At 45.3% G+C, this 24,990-nt stretch overlaps 2 protein-coding genes across 3 annotated transcripts; both read right to left on the reverse strand.

The window, feature by feature from the left end:
• Window positions 1–3,014: 3,014 nt before the first annotated feature.
• On the reverse strand, window positions 3,015–14,008 carry LOC114904872 (cytochrome c oxidase subunit 5A, mitochondrial). 2 transcript variants are annotated; one of them, XM_029239248.1, is made up of 6 exons: window positions 13,800–13,981; window positions 12,337–12,477; window positions 9,449–9,565; window positions 7,565–7,686; window positions 5,826–5,948; window positions 3,015–3,180 (listed from the first exon to the last, which is right to left on the reverse strand). In XM_029239248.1, exons 1-5 carry the CDS (start codon window positions 13,903–13,905, stop codon window positions 5,835–5,837), a joined length of 600 nt encoding a protein of 199 aa, XP_029095081.1. In that variant the 5' UTR covers window positions 13,906–13,981; the 3' UTR covers window positions 3,015–3,180; window positions 5,826–5,834. The 2 variants fall into 2 exon arrangements, with proteins under 2 accessions (XP_029095081.1, XP_029095082.1); XM_029239249.1 differs by lacking the exon at window positions 12,337–12,477 and having other exon boundaries at window positions 13,800–14,008.
• Window positions 14,009–22,581: 8,573 nt separating this feature from the next.
• Window positions 22,582–24,102, reverse strand: RPP25 (ribonuclease P and MRP subunit p25). The gene has a single exon (XM_029238934.1). It carries the CDS (start codon window positions 23,892–23,894, stop codon window positions 23,253–23,255), a length of 642 nt encoding a protein of 213 aa, XP_029094767.1. The 5' UTR covers window positions 23,895–24,102; the 3' UTR covers window positions 22,582–23,252.
• Window positions 24,103–24,990: the final 888 nt, after the last annotated feature.

Consider the following 24,990-nt stretch of genomic DNA (forward strand, 5'->3'; position numbering starts at 1 on the left):
AGGATACATTCCAGGACCCCCAGTGGATGCCTGAAACTGGGGATAGTACAGAACGAACCCTGTAAAGACTATGTTTTTTCCTATACATACCTATGATAAAGTTTAATTTATAAATTAGGCACAGTAAGAGATTAACAATAACTAATAAAAATGTAGTGTAATAAAAGTTATGTGAATGTGGTCTCTCTCTCTCCCTCAGAATATCTTATTGTACGAATTTAATGTCCTTCCATCTTAACTAAGCGCTTATCTCACTGTGGCTGTAACTTTTGCAGTTCAAGGTTCAACAGCAAAACTAGCACAAATTTTTTTCCTTCTTCACGATAAAACAGACTGGAGTTGTTCTTAGACCTTAGCACCCTCAGCATAGGACTTTTTTTTTCTTTCCTTATTAAGAACTTTCACCTTTTCACTTAAAGGAAGCACTTTTCAGGTTCTCTTTAGCACATGCAAATTGCCAGCATTACTACTCTTGCACTTTGGGGATATTATTAAGTAAAGTTATTTGAACACAATCACTGTGATATCACGATAGTCAACCTGATAACTAAGACAGCTACTAAGTGACTAATGGGATGGATGGGATGGAGAGGGAAAGCGAAAGATTTCATTATGCTACTCAGAACGGTGCTCAATTTAAAACATGTTTATTTCTGGAGTTTTCCATTTAATATTTTTGTACCTCAGTTTACTACGGGTAACAAATTGCAGAAAGCAAAACTGCAGATAAGGGAGGGGACTACTATATCCTTGCCAGAAACGTTTAACTGGATTTTAATATGAGGAAACAATCAGGAAGATGCAGATGCAGGACATTCTACACCACTGGCCTGGCCTCTTCAGAAAAATCAATTGTATATATTTTATGCCGAACTTCTTGAAGCATGTTAATGGTACTGTGGTTATTTAGGAGGAAAAGGCCTCTCTCTTAAACGTTGCTTAAGTATTTAGGGGTAGGGGCTTCCCTGGTGGCACAATGGTTAAGAATCCGCCTGCCAATGCAGGGGACACGGGTTTAAGCCCTGGTCCGGGAAGATCCCACGTGCTGTGGAGCAACTAAGTTCGTGTGCCACAACTACTGAGCCTGTGCTCTAGGGCCCATGAGCCACAACTACTGAGCCCACGTGCCACAACTACTGAAGCCCACATGCCTAGAGCCCATGCTCTGCAACAAGAGAAGCCACCACAATGAGAAGCCTGCACACCCCAACGAAGAGTAGCCCCCGCTCGCCACAACTACAGAAAAGCCCAAGTGCAGCAACGAAGACCTGACACAGACAAAAATAAATAAATTTATTTTTAAAAAAGTATTTAGGGGGCTTCCCTGGTGGCGCAGTGGTTGAGAGTCCGCCTGCCGATGCAGGGGACACAGGTTCGTGCCCCGGTCTGGGAGGATCCCACATGCCGCGGAGCGGCTGGGCCCGTGAGCCATGGCCGCTGAGCCTGCGCGTCCAGAGCCTGTGCTCCGCAACAGGAGAGGCCACAACAGTTAGAGGCCTGCGTACCGCAAAAAAAAAAAAAAAGTATTTAGGGGTAAAGTGTCACGTCTGGAACTCACTTTCAACTGATTGAGGGAAAAAAGTGTGTGTATATACTAGAACGAAACAAATGTAGCAAACCATTAATCGGTTTGAAATTTTTCAAAACAGAGTAGGGAAAGAAAAAGCTAGAGACCCCATTCTGTTAGGGTAGAAGCCCTACCCATCATCAAGTTATGACTGTTCTAGCTCTACCTAAAAGTAGACCATATTGTTAGTTTCACATCCCTACTTCTTAAAAAGGGGGAAAGGGGGACGTTTTGGTAGGGAATCAGCCTTTTATAAAACGTCATTTGTGTTAAATCTTACCAAAACTGATTTTTTTTTCCTTTTTTTTTGGCCACATCACGTGGCATGCACGATCTTATTTCCCCGACCAGGAATCGAACCCATGTCCCCTGCAGTGGAAGCACGAAGTCTAAACCACTGGACCCCCAGGGAAGTCCCCGAAAACTGATTTTACTAACATTTCCTTACATGGCTTTAGGAGAGAAGACATCTAAATTTCAACCTACTATTAATCCAATTCGCCTGAGGCTGCAGTCTGAACTGGCTGTATTATAAGTCACTCAAACCTAAAACCTCTTTATCCAGCAGCTGGTTTCTACTATTACGGGGCTTCTAAAGTAAGACAGGATTTGTGTATTTTATTCTCTCAAGTAAACTTGGACTTCCCTGGTGGCGCAGTCGTTAAGAATCCGCCTGCCAACGCGGGGGTCACGGGTTCGAGCCCTGGTCCAGGAAGATCCCACATGCTGCAGAGCAACTAAGCCCGTGCGCCAAAGCCCTCGAGCCACAACTACTGAGCCTGCGTGCTGCAACTACTGAAGCCCGTGCGCCTAGAGCCTGCGCTCCACAGCAATAAGAAGCCTGTGCACCGCAATGAGAGTAGCCCCCGCTGGCCGCAACTAGACAGAAAGCCTGCATGCAGCAACAAAGACCCAATGCAGCCAAAAATAAATAAATAAATAAATAAAATAACTTAAAAAAAACCAAACCTCATTTACTCAGTTCTTTAAGCAGAAAGCCTCCAAATCTACCCCAGCAAAGTCTTCGATGTCCAAGGCTAATACTGTACTGCGAGGGAAGAACATGTAGGGAAAAAGAGAGGCACTAAGGGGCTGGCTATTATCAGCACATCCTCAAGACTATCTTAATGACCACTTTAAAACTTTATTTCACCCATTTTTGGGAAGGTATACAATTTGATCTATCCCCAAGGACATCCAATCCCCTAAGTCCAGGGTACTTGCTGGCCTGTCAGCAAGAAAATTCTATATAAATGACTTTTAATTTTTAGCTAATTTACCAGCCAGTGCACCCAAATATGTTTACGCAGCTGACTTTCATGTTGGGTGGTTTCCAGAGAATTGAAGCAGTTCTCTCAGCATATAACACGGAAACCAATGAAACCAACGACCCTGTAATAGTTCTTTTTTTTTGCTTTTCAATGCAAACACATGAAACAATACCTAATTTCAGTTCAAACTCATTTCCCTTTTATTAAAGTCCAAGTTTCATTACATGGTTTGGTACTCAACAAAGGAAAACTTGTTCAAATAAGGTAATATGTTTTCATCAGTATTTCCAGGTGATTGTTTACAATCAAGTAGCATTATCAATAAATCCTTAGGAAGCCCATCTGTAAAAGAAAACATGAAAAATTAGCTAGGAAATAAAGAAAAGGTAGAAACCTTACTAAAAATAACCTTTAGAGCAACAGCCCAAGAAAATCACTGTCTCTGTGTAGTCTCTTCTGCTCTTACTTAATCCTGCCTGCAATCAACACCCCAGGTACTGCTTAGTTTTTTGTTGTCATACACCCGGTAATTATTGGGGTAGTCTTCTTTTCCAATCAGAAAAGTGTTGGGGAGTTGCCCTCTTAAAAAAATTTTAAGTAAAAGAGTACAGTGTTACTGCTGCTACAAAATATCCTACATAACAAAGATCTTCTGGACTCCTTGGAATAATACTTGATAAATGAAAGCCTTTCCACGTTTTACAAAGATGTGCTATCTGGCTTCAGGGAGGAGGAGGAGGTGGTAGTGGCATAGGGGTGGACAAAGATAAAATTAAGACTCCTGCTCCAAAGCAAGCTGTGAAAAGAGACCTCAAAATTGGATTACAAAACCTCAGGCAGGGCCTTCCCTGGTGGCGCTGTGGTTGAGAGTCTGCCTACCGATGCAGGGGACATGGGTTTGAGCCCTGGTCTGGGAAGATCCCACATGCCGCGGAGCAACTAAGCCCGTGAGCCACAACTACTGAGCCTGCGCTCCGCAACAAGAGAGGCCGCGATAGTGAGAGGCCCGCGCACCGCGATGAAGAGCGGCCCCCGCTTGCCACAACTAGAGAAAGCCCTAGCACAGAAATGAAGACCCAACACAGCCAAAAACAAAAAAATTAAAAAATTATAAAAAAAAAAAAAGCTCCTTTAAAAAAACAAAAACAAAACCTCAGGCATTTTCTGCTCACTTTGTCAGCAGGAAGATTGAATACAGGGATTCTTTTTGACTTCTAAGAGTTTTTAAAAATTTAATTTAATTTAATTTATTTATTTATTGGCTGCGTTGCCTTTGTTTTTTTTTGTTAGATTCCATATATATGTGTTAGCATACGGTATTTGTTTTTCTCTTTCTGACTTACTTCACTCTGTATGACAGACTCTAGGTCCATCCACCTCACTACAAATAACTCAATTTCGTTTCTTTTTATGGCTGAGTAATACTCCATTGTATACAGGTGCCACATCTTCATCCATTTGTGTTGGCTCTTCGTTGCTGTGCATGGGCTTTCTCTAGCTGCAGCGAGCAGGGGCCACTCTTCATTATGGTGCACACTTCTCTCTGCGGTGGCTTCCCTTGTTGCAGAGCATGGGCTCTAGGTGAGCGGGCTTCAGTAGTTGTGGCTCGCGGGCTCTAGAGCGCAGGCTCATTAGTTGTGGTGCACGGGCTTAGTTGCTCCACGGCATGTGGCATCTTCCTGAACCAGGGCTCAAACCCATGTCCCCTGCATTGGCAGGTGGATTCTTAATCAGTGCGCCACCAGGGAAGTCCTGATTTTTAAATAAGTGTTTATTAGGTGTGAAATTAGATGTTGACTAATGGTATCCTAACCTGGCCCTTTATCTTGTGAGGAGTCTGATACTAGCTCTTTAAATAATTTGGGGTCCACTTTTATTAAAACTTTTATAAGATAGTTTAGTTCCATCTTTTAAAAATAAACTTCTTCTTACTCTTAGGAAGCAAATCCTCTACTTAAGCCTCATCATTTACCTCTGAGAAGTAAGAGTATGGCCTTAGTAAATGCCTCAGTACTGCAATGCAAAGGATGTGTGGCATAGTAAAAGCAATGGACTCTGGAGCCAGACTGCCTGGGTTTAAATGTGGGTTCCTCTACTAGTTGTATGACCTTGGACAATGTGCCTCAGTTTCCTCATCAGTAAAATAGTAAAATGGGAATAATTATAATAATAGTAAGTACCTCACAGGACTGTTTGAGGATTAAACGAGTTAATACTTATAAAGCTCATAAAACAGTACCTGACACGTAGTAAGAGTTATATACACTATGTGTGTTTGTTAAATAAAATAAATATATGACTTTTTACTTATATATTTTCTGTTTTACAAAGGATTTTCTGCGTACTGCTCACCACCCAGGCAATCCTGTGGCTCGTTTTATTACCTAATCTGTCTTTCCATAGAGGACAAGGTATCAAATAAGCTTTTATTATCAATGAATATTACTTAACTATCATATTCCAACATGAGCACACAAAAACAGAATCATCAAATCAATAAAACCCTATTAAAAATAAACAGATGTATAAAAGCATGCATGACGAACACCTTCTATGTAGATTACCTTTAGCTGGGGGAGGTTAAAGGGCTGGAATTAGGGAAGAGGTACAGAGAGGGCTTCAACTCTATGTGAAACATGTCATTTCTTGGGGGAGGGGGAAAACTAAAGCACACATGGCAAAAATAATAATATCTCAAAATCTGGGTGTGGTTACACTTATTCCTTATGCTATTCATTATGCTTGAAATATTTTATATAGATTTTAAAATAAGGCTTTTACTTGCCTTTACGCCAGTAAAAGAATAATTATGACAACTAGAAACAACAATTCTAGCTCCTTAAATTAATCATCATAGGTACTCTCTCAATCTCTAAGCTCATAGCCTCTAAAAAGGCCACGAAAAGGTCTTACTCTGAGAATACTGAAATGCCACTCACTCACCCCTCCCTGGATTCTTTCCTGCCTTTTTCAGGTATGTAGCTTACCCATGGGGTTTACACTTTGTCAAGGCCCAGTTCCTCTGGAGTGGAGATTCCCAGTTCATTTAAAGTTGGTCTAAGTTCCTGGATGACATAGGGGTAGATTTCCTTATGAGGTCCTGCTTTGTCCTGATGGCAAAGAAAACAGTCACATTTAGCTCTGAAAAGCTGTCTCTATTAACAAAATGAACTTGAAAATGCTTTTAATCACAATATGCAGAGGCTAGTAGCAGAGAATACAAGTCACCTACTTTTAAGTTAACATATCTGTTCAAAAAAGACAGCAACTTGGGACTTCCCTGGTGGTGCAGTGGTTAAGAATCCGCCTGCTAATGCAGGGGACACACGGGTTTGAGCCCTGGTCCAGGAAGATCTCACATGCCGTGGAGCAACTAAGCCTGTGTGCCACAACAACTGAGGCTGTGCTCTAGAGCCCGCAAGCCACAACTGATGAGCCTGAATGTCACAACTACTGAAGCCCGTGCGCCTAGAGCCCGTGCTCTGCAACAACAGAAGCCACTGAAATGAGAAGCCCGCGCACCTCGACGAAGAGTAGCCCCCACTCGCTGCAACTAGAGAAAACCCGCGCACAGCAACGAAGACCCGACGCGGCCAAAAATAAAAAACAAAACAAAGGTAGGTTTTTAAGACACCTGGAGACTAACTAAGACAACTGGACTAAACCCAAGGGAAAAAACATTTTAAAGCCTTGAGTTACTGGAAAAGAAGGTGGTGATGACAGAATTTTGTGAAGGCAATTAAACATGCCTAGCAGGCAACAGTAATAATTAAATTATCACAGAAAAAAGTTTTTTGATTTGCCTCAATTTGAGACCCTAACTGAATTAACTACTGGTGCTGAATGGATTGATAGCCTACAGAACCCTTAATTATCTTACCCATTTTAGATAAAGTAATATCATACTTTCCCTCTTACAGACCTTGAATTTCTTTCTTATAGAACACAATGTCTTTTCACGGAGAGCCACACTTAGAGGATACTTATTTCCAAGGCAAGAGAGTTTTGATGAATACTCGCCATAACATACAATCACACCTATATTGTCATAATATTTGTTCCTCAGGGACAAATATTAAAAAAGTCAAATGGACTAAGACAATGCCAAGCTATTACTCTTCTGTCTTTAACAAACTCTAGGTCCCTTAGCTGTATTTGCTAAATTATAAAATTCTTATTTAAAATTCCATGCATTAACTTGTTCATTACAGAAAAATTAGAAACTATAATCAAATAAGAGGGAGGAGAATAAGTATATACCCTCTTACATTTTGATCATTCTCTCTATACTTTTTAATAAAATGGGGTCATACACTGCAAAAATTATTTCATAATTTCTCTCAGTTAATATACTATGAATATCTTTAGTGTTAAACACATTTCTACAACATGAATAATAACCTCTTCTGGGAAGTCCCACCTTAAGAAACCACTAGCAACATTTAATTTCATATCACAAACAGCACAAAGATAAACTGTACACTCTTAATTATTTCCTTAAGGTAAATTCTCAAATGGGATTGCTGAACAAATGGGTATCAAGCATAATTTTTAAGTCTCTGAATAAATTCTACCAAACCACCCTCCAAAAAGACTGTAACCGCAGTGTACATTCCCTCTAGCTATATAAACTAATTTTAGGTATTTTAACAAACTCAGAAACACAGAATATGCTAATACCTAATCAACAGTCCACCTACTTCCAAAACATTGTTATTTTACTGACCTTAACAACCTCTAGGATGCGGACTGCACTAGCAAAATCATTTAAGCGTCTGCACGCCCGCAAAGCAGCATCAATGATTTTGGGTTCTGGAACCAGATCATAGCCAACAAGGGTGTTCATCCCTGTCAAATTAAAAAGAGGGGTCATATCAACCTGGTATATCCTCACTTAAACTATGAGTTAAGTTATCTGTATTTTTATTGAACCATAGACATGTGATCTTGTCTGTTTGAGCCTCTATTCTCTTATCTCTAAATTGAGATAACTGGGAATTCCCTGGCTAGGGAGGACTGGTTAGCACTCAGCGGGTCCACTGCCAGGGTCCTGGGTTCGATCCCTGGTCAGGGAACTAAGATCCTGTAAGCTGCATGGTGCAGCCAAAAATAAAATATTCTAGATAATGAGATCACAGTGGATCTTCCACAGTGAGTTAGTGAAAAGAACTATGCAGTAGCATGCAGACGGAAGGAAAAAAACCTCAAGAGTTTTCTTAAATGCAAACCCTGTTTTCAAAAGTAGCTGGTTTCTTTTCAAACAAGAGGGCCATTTTCAACTTATATCTTTAACTCTTAGTATGATGTATGTACTTTGATTGCTTTAAAATAGATCTGATTGGAAAATAATCTAAAAACAACCACAGAAATGCTTAAGGAGAGGTAATGAAGCCCAAATGAGGACATTAAGGAGATACAGAGAGCCATTAGCACACAGTCACAAACACTCAACCAGAAAATGACTGGGCATGATTCCTTTTGGCTCAGCACAAAATGATACATCATAAAATTTAAGATTCTCTTAATGGGAATGCAGAACTGCTGTTCTTTTTATTACTTCTACTCAAGATTATCCAATAAGACTTTCCCCAGCTGCAGCAAAATGGTGTCATTACATTCCTGCAGAAAAGTATGAAGCACTTAGGTTTCTTGCTTTTATTTATTTAAAAATATTTAAACAAAGGACACCAGTGACTGCAATGCTAGAATATAGTCATAGAGAATGAACTCCTGGTCTGAGATAAACTTCTTACACTTAGAATTAGTTATCTACCAGTCTACTAGCCTGGTTATTATTAATGCTACTTACTTATGTTAAATGTGTACTTACAAATTTAGGATAAACAAGTTCTAGCTTATTCAGATCGGACTCTTATTCAGGGCAAGACAAATCATAACTGAGAAGAAAAATAACAAAAATCCCAAACTATTACCAAGAGGGGAAGAGAACCAAATGACTAATTATCTAAAAATTACACAACTGTTAAATCTTGCTCACCCCGGCCTATCATTATAGCAGTGATGATTTTGTCCCCCAGGAGACATTTTTAGTTGTCACAACTGGGGGTGTGTGAGGGTGTTGGCATCTAGTGTGTAGAAACCAAGGATGCTGCTAAATATCCTACAATGCAAAGGACAGCCCTTGCAACAAAGAACTGTCTGGCCCAAAATGTCAACTGTGCCTCCTTCAAAACCCTACTTTACAGGAAATACTTACTCTGGAAACTATAAACTTTCCTAATTGCAAGATGCATGACAATCCCCAGTTTGCATGATACATGTTTTCAAAATACAGTTGACCCTTGAACAACATGGGTTTGAACTGTACAGGCCCACTTACACGTGGATTTTTTTCAATAAATACTACAGTGCTACATGATCCGAAGTTGGCTGAATCCGTAGATGGAGAACCTTGGACACAGAACTGTGGATAAAGAGACGAAGTGTAAAGTTATATGTGGATTTTCTATGTGGGGGTGTGTGTTGGTGTCCCTAACCCCCCAAGTTTTTCAAGGGTTAACTGTAGTTACTCTCAACAAAGTAGTGGAAGACTACACAGCAGTTCATAACTCTATACGAAAATAGACACATATGCCTATGTTCCAATTACCTTTACGCAATTCCCAAGCATCAATATCTGGCCTATTGAAGTATGTCACCCAGCGAGCATCAAACTCCTCATCTGTCTCATGTGACCCATGGGAGTAGCAGCGAATTGACTGGATAGCTATAGGGGAGAGAGAGCAAAAACTTCAATATATAGAAGTAGTACTTGACATATCTTGCCAATACATAAAGTTTTTTTATTTTTTTCTTTTTTTGGTGTGTCTTAAAATACACGTAACATAAAATTTACCATCTTAACCATTTCTAAATGTACAGTTCAGTGGTATTAAATACACTCAATGCATGAAGTTTTGAATCAGCTATGTATGTCATGGTAGGAAAATTATTCAGCAGGTCAAATGAAACAAATCTTATGTACTGATTTGAAAAAAATCTTAAAAATTAAGCACATTAAAGCAAGTAGAACAAAAAGTATTATGTATGTATGCTTTTATCCCACTAATGTATAATGCTGGCATGTAATTGTTAACAGAGGTTATCTCTGGAAGGAAAAACTTTATTTCTTTATACACTTAGTTTTATGATAAGCAATTATTAATTCTTAATTTAAAATAATGTCCATTCTTGGGAATTCCCTGGCGGTCCAGTGCTTAGGACTCTGCGCTTTCACTGTCGAGGGCCTGGGTTCAATCCCTGGTCGGGGAACGAAGATCCCACAAGCCACTCGGTGTGGCCAAAAATAAAATAAAACAATGTCCATTCTAGTTCTTAAGCAAATTTATAAGATACACTTTCTTGATAAATTAAAAAAAAAACTTATGCTCTCCATTAAATTATATCCCAAAATAAATTATACATCCTGACAAAGCAATGGTAATTTAAAAATTGTTTTATCAAACTACAGCCCCTTCCTTGAAAATTCTAATTTAAAAAGTGACTTACACCAATGGAAAAAAGTTTTACTAGATTTCTAAGAAGTGAGATTTATTAATATAACACTATCAAGAAAATAGGAAACACTTAGTATTCTGCTCTCAATCAATATACCCCTTCTAGTACCATATGAAAAGCCTTCCCATTTTTAGTTTCTGCCTATCAAATGGACAGTGAATTGGGAGTTAAGAAATCTGAATTCTATCTAAACAGCCTCTGAATGGAGCAGAAGGTGGGAAAAGGCATTTTTACCTTTGGGTTTTAGGAGGCAGCCGAGCCTAGTGGTCAGATGCTTCTAGGCTCTTCACTCTCCCACTGTTTGGCCCTGGTAAAATTAACTCAAGTTTTATATTCCTTATGTATAAAATGAGGGTACTACTACCTTAGCAGAGTATGATGATTAAAAATGAAAGCAAGCTAACACTTTGCCCAGGGTTTAGTACCTTGTATGTAGGTACTCAATGAATGGTAGCTTTAAATTAATCCTTATCTAGAAATGTCTTAATTGATCTTCTATTTATGGAAGTTCTAATTTATAGAAATAAAACATTCTTCAAATTGCATTTCTTGTTGTATGAATTAGACAAGCTTGGTATAATTTCTAGTTATTTTTAAAGGCTTAACATACCAAAAATAACGCTTTAGCCCACTGTTACCAAAAATTTGTAAACTACTTTTTTTAAAAACTAAACTTATTCCTAGCAGAATAAAGTGTAAGTATATAATCGAAGTATAAACTGTTACCAGTTCCTTATCAAGTTAAATACACACCTACCATACCCAGTAATTCCACTTCTAAGTATTTACCCAAGAAAAATGAAGTATATAATTCTCTCCAACCACCCAGAAAAGCATTTCATGATTTTTGCTCACTGCTGGGCATGGGCATGGATTTCACTGGATGACCGTGGCTTTGTTTTGTTTTCTAACTATGAAAAAGATGGCTAGCAACTACAAATCCTAGACAAGAGAGATCAATGGATCACCTTCGACAATTTGTTCACTTTCCTTCTGAGAGTCCCAAATTACAAACTGGTTGTATTCAAAAACAAAAAACAAAAACCCTGTATGAGACAAGTATTTAGAATACCAAGCAAGCACTGGGAACACACATAGCTTCCAGGTTGGGAAAAACATACTCTCCCACATGGTTTAAATTATATTCTTAATTCCAGTAATGGGCAGAGCAGGATCTATTCTTGTAGTTATTATGAACATGCTTAACATTTTGATTTTTAGGTAAACTATATAGGCATCTTTTCCCTCCCCCACACCACCCCTACTTAAGTACAGCATTTCCACCTAGTTTTGAGGCTTGTATGGTAAATTATTTTGGAAAACAATTACTCAGTGCTTTAATATAAACTAAAGATTCCAGAGTAGGGAAAAGGAAGCAGCTGTAAAAAACTGGGACATTTCTAGGGCTACAATCTAAAAATCTATTTCTAACACTGCTTTCTGGCATTCGGTTAAGCAATCTTTTTTTAAAAAAGGGTTAACAATATATTTAGAAAAATTAAGGGGCTCATTAATCCCCTTCAATAACTAATCAGCTCAGACAAGGCTCAGAGAATGGACATTTTGGTGGTGGTGATTCTAGGAACAATGGAAAGAAGTGAATAATGTAGAGGATACATGAACAAGCTCAAAGGCAGGGTTGCAGAGGTGTAAGGCTTAAGAGCAGTCATGAACCTTGGGGTCCAAAGGCTGGAAATCTATAAATGTGGGAGTGGTGCAGAAAAGGTTGGAAGGTAATAGAAAGTGCTACTTAAATTTAGCCCTGCACCAAGAAAGGAAAAGCGGAAACTCCTCCCACCTTTTCAGAGCTATCAGGGTAAGGACAAGTGCCAGGATTGTGTAACTTTTAACGGTTGACTAGAGAATCTAACCATTATTCAAAACATTTAATTATGTAACTCAGCAGTTATTGGAAAACAATTCTGTTACAAGTTGGAGACTTCTCCTGGGACCAAATATGGAATTTGGGTTGCTACTTACCTACAGCAAACTTGAGGCCCCTCAGGTAACCCCTCCAGAGCTCTTTCACTTGACCTTGGATAGCCTCATCCAAGAAACTTAGTCCTTTCTGACTTTTAATTGCATAAAACCTCTTCATCTCATATTGATAACAAACCTCACCTATAATATGCAAAAATGAAATGCACTATAAAAAAGCAAATATGTATTAAGCATTTGTGCCAGGAAAGGTGCTAAGAGTTACATTATCTCAGTTAAACCTCACAACTACTAAATATTATCCCAATTTTACAGATGAGACAACTGAGTCTTAAGGTTTAATTAATAAGTCCTTGGTCACACAGCTAGAAAGCAGCTGACACAAGTGTAACAAAGACTGCCTCCTTGTGGCAAATATTTAGGTTTACAGGACAACACCTAAAATAAAGCTTTTTATGAATTATACTAAAGAGGGTGACTAGAGTGCCTAGAAGATAAATCATTATGTCCAAACTTACTAAGAGTTTGAGTTCACATGTTTAAATATGCATGCTTAGGGGCCAAATTTCATAATGTCGCATATACTACCATCATGGACCAAAAGCAAAGTGCAGTTACAATAATTAAAAGTTCCGTGCTGGACACAAAGTTTCCCGGAACACATATAAGGGGAAGGCAAAATAAGAGACAGCAATCAGCAGACCATTTCATACTCCAACAATCAGGTTTCTAACCGGAAGCCAAAAATAACGCTTCCCCATGTTTGTAGAAGCCAGTATTCCTGGGTCTGTGGTACCCAATTTTCGAAAGAGTAATATTCTTATCATAAGACCTATCAACAGTCAGGCTTTCTTCCAGACCTCAGGAAACAACCACACACGTCGATCTATCGTAAAAATGGAAGAATTAGAACGTGGCACAGCAGTCTCTAAAAAGAACAGAATGGTCTGAGAAAGTGACACACAAAACGCTAACCGAGAAATGTCGGATGAAACGGCTATACTGCGTTCCACACGGGAAGTATAACTCATTCTCGGAAGACGCTGGGGGCGGCGGTGCCGGGGTCCCCGGAGGGACCACCCCCCCCCCGCCCCTACCCTGAGCTCAATGTCACCTTCGCCGAAGCGCTGCAGGCCGGCGGTGGCCACTCCCAGTCAGGTGGCCGCGGGGTCAGCGCCGGGGCAAGGTCACGGCCCGGGGACCGAAGGGGTTCGGTGGGCGCTGGAGGTGCGCTGCGCCCCCTCCTTGGCGCCCACAGCAGGTCCACACTTGACCCGTCCGCGGTGCCCGCACCAGGAAGTCACGCCGAGGGAGGCCCCGGGGGCGCGCCCTCGAGTCCTCCAAAACTCGAGGCGGCGGAGAGAACGGCCAGCGGTCACCAGGTTCGGCCGCCGGCCCGCAGGGCAGGAGCTAGGCCTCTGGGCGAGCCTGCCCTCGCGTGGCAGCGGGGGCCCAGGTCACCGCAAGGACACGCGGGCGCGGACAGTGGCAGGCGGGGGCCTTACCGGCGGCGGGGCCGGGGGCCGGAGTGGGGTGCAGGAGGCCTCGAGGGCTGGTCCGGGCGACTGCGGCTGCTGCTACCGAGCAGCGGCGGACAGCGGCGCCTAACATGACGGTGATGGCGGCGCGCAGGATAAGGCTGAGGAGAAGCCGGGTGTGAGCTCAAGACCGCTCGCGAGCTCGTGGGGGCCGGACTCACGCACCGACGCACGGCGGGCGGAGCGTGAGGGCCCGCCCACTGCGGCGTTCGCGCCTTGGCGGAAGGGGGCACCACGCGGCCTCGGGCGGGCTACGGCGGCGCGCTCAGGACAATTTATTTCGGCCCCGCTCTCCGCCGACTCGCTGGTCCCGTGGACTGCAGCGGCGATCGTGGAGCTAGGATGGAAGGAAGAAGGCGAAGAGCTGTCAGTGGACCGTAGCGTGGTTCAAGTCTGGCTCGGGAGGCGACTCTAGCACCTCAACATGGGAACAATAACAATAACAACGACAAATTATTATAAAAATACCTTCTTTGCTTTACCCCCCTGTTTGAGCCTAAAATAAGAGAACGAGTGGGACAGAACGACTGCTTACCTATAAGGGACCCTATTAGTAACTATTCTTATACCACAAACCCACAAGCATTCAAAAAATGAGTCCAACCACTTGACGTTACAGAGAAGGAAACAGGCTCAGAAATTAGATTCCTTGCTGGCAATCGAGGCTCTTTTCACCTAATCCCCAGTCCCAGGACTCACCTGGATATTTCTGGTGAAAGGCCCTCCCCCAGTCCCTACAGGAGGCGGTTGATTAAATTCCAAGACTCTTAACGTCTAATCTGGCTTCACTAACTGCATTCTGACCTTGAGCTCCTGGGCAGTGAGACCACATTCTCCAGGCCTGAATTATCTCGGTGCCACAAGGAGTTAATGAGACAAGTCTCATTATCTCTTGTTATCCCTCATTCTCTATCCCTGGGTCTGAGGAAAGAAAAGATGGACATTCACTCTCCACTTCCTGACTCTAGGCCCTGTCTCCAGGGTGTCAGTATTGGCCCTTCTCTATTTCCTACCTAGCAGTGCTTTAGGGGGTATGAACCTGGCTGGGAAAATGATAAAAAAGCTTTTTTTCAAAGCACCTGTCCTCAACTTCTCCCACCAACCTAACGAAAGGACACCTGGGGAAGGTTTCGCCTCTTTGATTTCAATTAATATTCATCAAATCTCCAAGAGCTGGAAGCTCAGGATGAGGTCAGGACTCCTATAATTAAGAAAGCACTGGGAAAAGAATCTAGAAAGAAGTGGGTATATGTATATGTGTAACTGATTCACTTTGCTGTGCAGCAGAAGCTAACACAACACTGTAAATCAACTGTATTCCAATAAGAATTAAAAAAACAAAACAAAAAACTATGAAAACTTGAGAAAGAAAAAAAGAAAGCACTAGGCTGGGAGTTCCGTAGCAGTCCAGTGGTTGGGACCCGGCGCTTTCACTGCCATGGCCTGGGTTCAGTCCCTGGTGGGGGAACTAAGATCCCTGAAGCCTTGCGCAGCCAAAAAAAACAAAACAAAACAAAAAACCCACTGGGGTATATGGCAACTGAATCCCAATTGGTCTCTGCTGTCAGTCTCTCCACTTGGCCTACAGGACCTTAGATTGGCTACAGGAGTGTTGCGTGTTTTTGTTGTTGTTGTTTTCAGAAACAATTATGACCATAATTTATTATGTGCCACTGCATGCTACAAACTATTTATTATCCCATCTAAGCCTTATAACATTGTTGTGAGATAAGTATTTATCCCTATTTTATGGATGAAGAAATAGACTCAGAGGACATTGCCCAAGAATCACACAGCTGATAAACAGTAGTGCTTAGTTAGATTTGAGGCCAGTTTTGTCTGACTCCAGAAATTTTCTTTCCCCACCGCCCATAAAGGTAAGCTTTGCTGGCTTCCCAGCAAATTCTGAATCCCCTGCCACTTTGAGGGCAGTTCTAAGCCCTCATCACCTGTTTTAGGTTTTTTTTTGTTGCTGCATACCAATTTACCACAAACTAAGCAGCTTAAAACAATATCCATTTATTATTTCCCAGTTTCTGTAGGTCAGTTATGCCTTCATAGCATAACTGGTTTTCTACTCAGGGTCTTCTGACAAGACTGAAATCAAGATGTCAGCCAGGACTGTAGTCTCATCTGGAGCTCAGAGTCCTCTTCCAAGCTTGTTTAGGTTGTTGGCAGAATTCAGTTCCTTACAGTGGTAGGACTGAGTCCCCATTTTTTTCTTGCTGTCAGCCAAGGATCACTCTCAGGGCCTTACCACATGGACCCTCCATAGACCCTCTCACAATACCACCACTTATTTCTTCAAACCAGCAGGAGAGTATCTCTGACACTTCACCCTCCTTTAAAGACCTCATCTGATCAGGTCAGGCACATCCAGCGTTCTCTCTCTTTTGATTAATTCAAAGTAAATGGATTACTGGGTCCGTGTGCCGCAACTACTGAAGCCTGTGCACCTAGAGCCCGCGAACTACAACTACTGAAGCCTGTGTTCCTAGAGCCTGTGCTTTCTCTAGTTGTGGCAAGCGGGGGCTACTCTTCGTTGCTGTGAGCGGGCTTCTCATTGCGGTGGCTTCTCTCGTTGTGGAGCACGGGCTGTAGGCGCGCGGGCTTCAGTAGTTGCGGCACGCAGACTCAGTAGTTGTGGCTCACGGGCTCTAGAGCTCAGGCTCAGTAGTTGTGGCACACGGGCTTAGTTGCTCTGAGGCATGTGGGATCTTCCCGGACCAGGACTCAAACCTGTGTCCCCTGCTTTGACAGGCGGATTCTTAACCGCTGTGTCACCAGGGAAGTCCCAATAAATTTATAAATTTATATTAAAAAAAGACTAACGATAGAACCTACTTAATAGGTTATTGGGAAGATTATATAAGATAATGCATGTAAAATACTATGTCCTGGCTGGACATAGCTCAATAAATGGAGCTCAATAAATGGTGAGTGTTGTATTCTTCTGTTGTAAATTATAGAAAGTTCTTTTCCCAGGGCATGGCAGGTTGTGAGACGAGGGACAAGGCATGGAGGTGGGGGGGGACAAACACACCATATAGATTACCTGGGAATCAGGAAGAAAGGGTGGCAGGAGCCTTCAAAGGTGATCCTGTGGGGGGCCACCATACAGTATGGGTAGGAGAGCTCTAATGGTACTTTTTCATAATTAATTAATTAATACTTATGTAATTTCCTAAATTATTTCTTTTATGATCGGAACATCATTAAAGGATATCATTTTTGATTGAGATATAACTCACATACCATAAAATTCATCCTTTTAAAGTATATAATTCAGTGTTTTTTTGTATACTCACTATGTTGTATAAGCATTATCATTATCTAATTCCAGGACATTTGCATCACGCCAAAGAGAAACTCCATACCCGATGGCAGTCACTCCCCATTCCCCCTACCCCACCAGCCCTAGGCAACCACTAATCTACTTTCTGTCCCTATGGATTTGCCTATGCTGTACATTTCATATAAACATGAATGTTATTTCGTCTGGTTTCTTTCACTTAGCATGTTTTCAGGGTTCCTCCATGTTGTAATCAGTACTTCATTCCTTTTTATGGCAGAATTATACTCCATCATATGGATATTCCACATTTTGTTTGCCTATTTATCAGTTTATGGACATTTGAGCTATTTCCACTTTTTGGCTATTATGAATAAGGCTGCTGTGAACATTTGCGGACATGTTTTTGTGTGGACACGTGTTCCATTATTTTGGATATATATCTAGGAGTATTATATGGGTTATAAGGTAAGTCTATGTTTAACTTTTTGAGGAACTGCCAAGCTGCTCCAAAGCAGCCTACATCATTTTACATTCCTGCCAGCAATGTAGGCAGGTTCCATGTTTTCCACATCCTTATAAATTTTTTTTTAAACAAAGAAAGCTGAGTCTTTGTAGCTGTCTGAACTGAGCCCCACACCCCCAGTTTCCAATCAGGAAACAGAGCCCAGGGCAGGGGTACTTTGTGTTCTGAGTTCATTAGCTGCTCTCCTAAAGGTTTCTTCCTGTGTCCCCCAGCTCCTTGAGCCAAGAGACTCTCTTTTCCAGCACCAGCTGTAGGGGGCAGCTCTCAACAGTTCTTGAATAGTTGAGTTTCTCTCCATGGCTGAATGGGAAGGGAAAGAGAAGGGGATTTAGCTTTGGGTCTCTTACCAGTGTGAGTGCCGCTCCTTCTATATAGTATCTCAGGGACTAGGCAACCTTGATTAATCATCAAAATCACCTGAGGATCTAATTGAACTGCCCGTTTCCAGGTCCTTCCTGGGATATTCTGATCCCGTTGCTTTGGAGTTCAACCCCGGCAATCTGTATTTTTTAAAAATTGAGGTATAATTAACATATAACATGCAATCTATATTTTTAACAAGTGCCCTAGGTGATTCTGATGATGAATGATTGGGAAGCCTGGTATTGTCCCCACAGCGATCTGTCCCATTTTGTAGATGAGAAAGCTGAGGCTCAGAGAAGAATTAACTTGCTCCAGATCAGAGTCAGCCTCATTTCCTGCAAAGCCTGTTCAATATGACACCAGGCTTCATATTTGCTAGAAGAAACCTGCAGAGACCCTCTGTCCATGCAAGACTGGACCTTGGCAAACAGCCCATATTCCTTTTCCCTATTCCCACTGAAGGTGGTGGGAATACCTATGGTATTAGTTTCTTAGGGCTGCTTTAGCAAAGTAACACAGGCTGGGTGACTTAAAACGACAGAAATGTATTCTCTCATAGTTCTGGAAGCTACAAGTCCAAAATCAAGATGTCTGCAGGACCATGCTCTCTCTGAAGGCTCTAGGGAAGACTCCATTCTGTACCTTTTTCTTACCTTCTGTTGTTCGCTGGCGACCTTTGGCATTCCTTGTTTTGCAGCTGCATAAACTCCAATCTCTGCCTCCATCTTCGCATGCCATTCTTCCCTCTACGTGTCTGTCTCTGTTTCTTCTCCTTTTTTTTTTGCGGTACGCGGGCCTCTCACTGCTGTGGCTTATCCCGTTGCAGAGCACAGGCTCTGGACGCGCAGGCTCAGCGGCCATGGCTCGTGGGTCCAGCCACTCCGCGGCATGTGGGATCCTGCCGGACCGGGGCACGAACCCGCGTCCCCTGCATCGGCAGGCGGACTCCCAACCACTGAGCCACCAGGGAAGCCCCCTCTTCTCCTCTTCTTATAAGGATATATTGGATTAAGGACTCGTCCTACTTCAGAATGACCTCACCTTACATATTAATTACATCTGCAAAGACCCTATTTCCAAATAAGGTCACATTAACAGGTATCAGGGGTTAAGCCTTCAAAATACCTTTCGGAAGGACACAGTTCAACTCACAGTATCTATAATAGTCAGCAGATGTCAGAATCCTCAAGTTTGATATCACCATGGTGACCCTTAGCTTCTTCAAAGAGAAGGTAAAACCCAAGGGCCTAGACGGTGGGGATAGGGGATAAGCAGTGGTGGGGAAAAGGGGAACATTTGGTCACTGTTTATGGGGCTGGACAGTTAAGGACTTTGATGTGGCATCAGAACAGTTCAGAAATCTGGTTCAGCCAGTCTTTACTCACTCAGTCAACAGCTCTCTGTGGGCTTCCTGTGTTCCAAGATCTGGGTAGGGAGCAAGGCAGGCAGGATCCATTCAATCATGGCTTATGGTTTACTGGGGTGACTGACAACCAGAGGTTCACAATAATGAGGGCACAATTATAAACTAAGGTCTGTGCTCTGACAGGAAGAAACCTGGTGTCACCAAGGAGACCTTCCTGTGACTATATTTCCTCCTTCTTTTTCTTCAATTGCCCTTCTCTCTGGGAGACCTGTAGGTATTTCAACATCTCAGTGAAATAGAGGGGACTAGAGAGTCCCTAGTGGCTAGTATGGGTATAGCAATGATCCAAACTGCAGAACTATGGAGTGGGGGCAGGGACATGAAGGGAGCTGGTAGGGGAGATGGGTGTGGCAGGGTGGGAGTGTCTGACCCAGGTCTTCCCCCAACTGTACAGTGAACATGCCCTGGCACATTCATGGGCAGTGGGCAAGAGCTTCTAAAGCTTTTACCAATTTAAAGCTGTGGACCCCCCTACCTCACTCCCCTTCCCCACCAAAATCCATCTATTGTTTGATGCCAGGAAGGCAGGCTAAGTCCTGGCCAAGCTAGGGTTAAAGCCACAAGGAGAAACCCTTCTCTATCCTGGCTGTAATGGCAGTGAAATCCTACCTAGCCTGGGTAGCTCTCATATCTGTCCCCATCTCTGTCCCCACTCCCACTGGCCCATCTCCTATCTCCCTGCAGTATATGGAATGCAGTCAGGCCCCTTCCAATCCACCTACCACCTACACAGGTGCCAGAGGGATCCTTCTCAAACATCAGTCAGACCAGGGCACTCCCTGGCTTCCACTCCCTGCCCCCTCCCCTTCATTCAGGGAGGCTCCTTGTGACCTAGCTCCCACCTGGTATTCCAGTCCCACCTGCCTCTTGTCATGCTTCCTTCAGACACTTGTGGCTGCCTCAACACCAGAGAAGCATCACCTCTCTGTGTTCTGCCTGGAATTCCCTGCCCAGTCCTGTCCAGCTGGCTAATTCCTTCTGATCATTGGCCGGCTCCATCAACACCTCTGAGTGAATTAAATGCCTCTTCTCAGAGCTCCCTTCTCCCATTATCACTGCATTGTGCTGTAACTTTCTTTTTTCTCTCTCCTAGACTGGGACATCATTGCGGCAGAAACAATGTCTGATTATTCTGATTCTTCCACCCCAGTCCCACCCTGGGCCTAGACTGAGACTTGGCATAATAATGAAGTCCCTCGAGGTCCAGCTGGTGGTCCACTGCCCATCTGACCACATGCTCTGGCCTTGGATGATACACATTTATGTTCCCAAATGGATTTTGATTGTGTGACGGGACAGTTTTGTGGGTGTGAGTTTTCACTGTCACCCCTAGCCTGGAAGTGCCCCAAGGCAGGGCCCAGGAAGCTCTTGGTTAGAGGCCACTATTGGAAAGATGAGGTCTCACGGTTGTGGTGGTGGTAGTGGGGTTTCCCACTCCCTCCCATTCTGCCACTAGTCAGTTCTCAAAGTGAGCATCTCTTGAGATGCTCCCCTTGCCACTCCTTGCCTTACTCCAGCACTTCTCAGGTTCCCACCTTAGCCTTGGGCGTGGGGATGTATAGGGATATCTGTCACCTTCCTTTGGAGCCTGCTCCTGGGTCAGCAGGGCCAGAGGGTCCAGTAAAGCAGGGGTGGGGAGCTCACAGGTGCTGGGTTCCATTGGCACCCATGAGCACCTATCAAAATCCTGGGAACTGAAGCTGCTGGGGTAGAGTAGAGGTGCACAAAAGAAAGCCAGTTTCATAACCTGCTTTCTAGCATGGGGGCAGAAACAGTCCACATGTGAACAGGTTAACGCTCTGAAGGTTGGGAAATAACATGAAGGGGACTTACCTGACCCAAGGCATCAAAAGAGAAAGTCTCTTCTTGCATAGTCCTGGTGACCTGGCAATCAGGACTTCAGACACTGGTGGTCTTGGAAAGTTGGCCATTTTCCAGAACCAAGACCAGTCTCTCTTAAGATCCTACCATGCAGGACCTCTTCCAAGTTTTATCATGTACTTTAGATGCAGACGCCCAGTGCCAGCCCAGGGCACCTTAGTTGTCAGGATAGTTTACGTTCTCTCCACACTTCTTGGGCCACCACTGAGAGTCAGACAAGCACACCCAAACCCCTTGGCCCTCCTAGGGACTTATCAAGAACAAGAAATTGGGGAGGGCAACCAGTGTCAGAATCTGTATGGCAGGGCTCTCTGATCCAAAGCTGAAGCCGAGATAGGGGCGTGGGGGTGGACTCCCCAAAGAGCCCCTTCTGTCAACTGCAGAAACCTACCTCTTGTTACCAGCAGGACTTATTTCAGGTTTCTGCCTACCAAGTGACTTACATACTTCCCCATCTTCTCCTTTGCAAGGATGCTGTTAAGTTGCAAGGGGGCAGGTCCCCTGAGATCCCAGGGCTATGTGCCCCCCGCTGCTGCCACCCTACCTGCTAGAGTGCTTCCAGTACACACAGCACTCTCTCCACCCTCCCACCTTACTTGGAGCTGGGCAGAAAGGCTTATAAGGCCATTATCTCTCAACAGACAGCTGTGCAGGGCTGGAGGCAGCAGCTTATCAGGGAGCCTGCAGTGATTCACAACCCAAGTCCCAGCTTCTCTGCTGAATAGTAATTTCCAGCAGTGGATTTGCGCTCCGTCTCTCCTCCCCCTCTCCCAAGGGTGTGCTGTCCTTTCTCAGAGAGAGAAAGCAGTGAAGGGTAGACCCTATCCATGGGGATGGGGGGGGGCTCTGTGCCAGCTTTCTGGATAAGGCTGTCTATTGGCAGGAGGCTGCAGGTTTAGGGACCCCAGTTGGATCTGCCACCCTTGGCAGTGACAGGAGTTCATCGATGCTCACCTTCCTTCCCCATCCAGAAAAGCAATGTGCTGTTCCCTTTCCCTTAGTAGTAATGTGTAAGGTGAAAATGGTCCCCTTCTGGCCACAAGCCCTTAAGCTAGAGCCAGCCAGGGAGGGCTGAGAAAGAGGGAGAAGCCAGGGACTGGGTAATGTGCCCCCTGCACCATTTTGAAGCTGTCCAGTTTCTGTGCCTGACCCCTAAGACTCCAAAGGCTAAGGATCCAGGCTGGAGGGGACTGACACAAGGGGGCAGACCAGAGCAGTCTCTGCACAGGCAACTGGTTAGGAAAAAACCCAGGGACAGAGCCATTTTTGTGCTTGTTTTATTGGAAGCAAGACTCCAGCTGTGGGGCTCAGGGGAGGAAGCATGGGAAGTTCTGTCCTGGGTCTCTCCCTCTGGGCCAGCATGGGGAAAGGGGGATGTTAAAAGAGCTAGAACCTATGGAGATGCTCCTGCCAGCATGATCTCAGGATGCTCCTTAAAAGCAGGGGAAGGGAAACTAGAAAGGAAACTGTGTCCTAGGTGAAGGGCACAACAGGCCACCCCCACAACTCATAATCCGCTGCCCTCAGGCGTGGTTTCCAACCCCTTGCCCTCTGCTGACAGTGGTGGGGTGATACCAAGAGCCTTCCTCAGCTTCCACCGTCCAGGCCCACTTCAAGAATCCTAGGTGCCTTTAACCCTTGGGGGTCCTGAGCAAGGCTCAAGAGTCCCACTGCCCACCATTCCCTCCCTGAGGAAGGTCCCCGTATGGTTCAGAAAAGCTGAAGGTGCAGTTCTGTGTCGTCAGTCCACATAGGTGAAGGAGCAACCCCACCACGAAGCTTCCCTGGGGTCCCCTTCTTGTCGCCTTGGGGTCCATGCTGCCAGGTCGTGGGTTCCAGAGTACCAAAGCATGAAAGGCTGGAGGTACATCTCAAGGTCGAAGCTCTGGAGGTAAGATCCAGCCCACCTAGGTGGCCCAGAGGCCGGAGCTCTCAGGCGGTCTGGTCCTCTTCAGCAGCACCTGGCTCAGGTTGTGACCGCTTCGCAGAGCCTTCTCCAGCTGCGGGTTCCCCTAGACTCCTCTTGGACGTCGATGCAGCTGGCTGGGACGAGGGGCCAGGATGGGGGTTCGGGGGCTGGTAGCCGGGTTGGCGCGGATCCAGTGAATCCTTGGAAAGTAGGATGGCGAGGCTGGGCACGTTCTTAAGTACACTGAGACTGGCGGCTGGCTCGCCAGGCTTCTGACCAGCCGTGGGCTCCGGAGGGAGGCTCTGCCACACTTCGCGCACGCTCCGGTAGCGCAGCCGCGTGACCTGATGCAGACCCGCCAGGCGGCGCTTGAGGATCTCGGCGCACGTGACGGTCTTGGTGGTGGCCCGACCGCAGCCGCTGAAGACGATGGTGCGCGTGGCTGGCTGCGCCATGCTGGCGGTGGCGAAGGCCAGCAGGTTCCGGATCTTACTGCCTTCCTTGACCCGCATGTGCACGGCGCCCGGCGCCAGGTCTGCGAAGGGGCCCGAGCCCGGGCCGCCTCCCTCGTCCCCGCTCCCCACCGGCGCCTCCTCTGAGTGCACCTTACGGAAGTTCTCCATGCGCCGTCGTTGCCGGGACCGCGGGGACGCAGGCTTCGCCATTGGGCCGCCTCAGCCCCGGGGCTGCATGGCGGCCGGTCGCGTCTGGCAAGGGCCGGCCGGGGTAAGGGTGAGGGAGCTGCGTGGACGCTGGCGGGCGGGCTAGGACGGTGCGATCCTCGTCTTCCACTTCTCTCCACTGGGCGCTGCTCTACTCCGCGCTCTCCGCGCCTTTGGCTGAGGCCCCGCCTGAGAGCCTAGGAGCCCCGCCCCTACCGCCAGGCCCCGCCCCTAACTCAGCCAGCCCAGCTGGGGCCCCAGCCTCACCAGCCTCTCGGATCCAGTCCGGTCGTCAGCTACACGGGCGTGAGAGCTGCGCGCACCGTGGGGCGCCGTGGCAGCGCTAGGGGGTGACCTGTCAGGTGAAGTTTCCCTGTAATCGCCATCAGCCCTCCCAGAGCCAACCCTGATAAACGGGCAACCTAAATAAAAACTGCGTCTGCAGGGCAAACGGCGCTTCGACCCGGGTGCCCGAGCCCTTCCGCGTTTCAGCTGAAGGCCACCACTTGTCTCCTCCCAAGGAGAGATTTCAAAGCGGCCTGCTGGGGGCTGCACCTCTTTCCCCCACTCCTCAGTGGAACCCCCCACCCCCACCTTCGTCCCTTCGGCTTCCGAGCCGCTATTCTTCACTCAAGGACAGCCCTGTGCACCGTCAGCAGACTGCGGGAGGCGCTGTCTCCGGCTCCGCTCCGCGCCTGCCTTCGAGGACTACGTCGCGGCGTGGTCCTCGCAGAGCAGCCGGAGACTGAGGTCTCAGCCTCTCCGTGCCTGACTGGGGCTGGAGGCTCCTGGACGCCCGCACACCCCTAGGGTGTGGGGACTGAGGCTCTGGGCCAGGCTGTTCCCTGAGATGAATGGGAAGAGAGCAAGGAGACCGTTTCTCAAAGGGAGTTAAGCTCCCTCCATCCATGCCTGAAAGTCGAGTATTAGGGCTGCATGCTTTAGGGTAAGCCAGGCATTGTTCCCTGCTAAAGTGGGTCCCCCTTTTTCTCAAGTGGAATTTGTTGTTAGCCTGGCTCGCTGAGACCCAGCAGGGTCCTTTTTCAGAAAGGAGACTGGGTGAGGGCAGGTTTTGAGAGAGAAGGGAGGTAGGTGGAAG

This window comes from Monodon monoceros, unplaced genomic scaffold (assembly GCF_005190385.1).
Source record: "Monodon monoceros isolate NGI ecotype Baffin Bay Population unplaced genomic scaffold, NGI_Narwhal_1 Super_Scaffold_21, whole genome shotgun sequence".
Classification (NCBI taxonomy): domain Eukaryota; kingdom Metazoa; phylum Chordata; class Mammalia; order Artiodactyla; family Monodontidae; genus Monodon; species Monodon monoceros.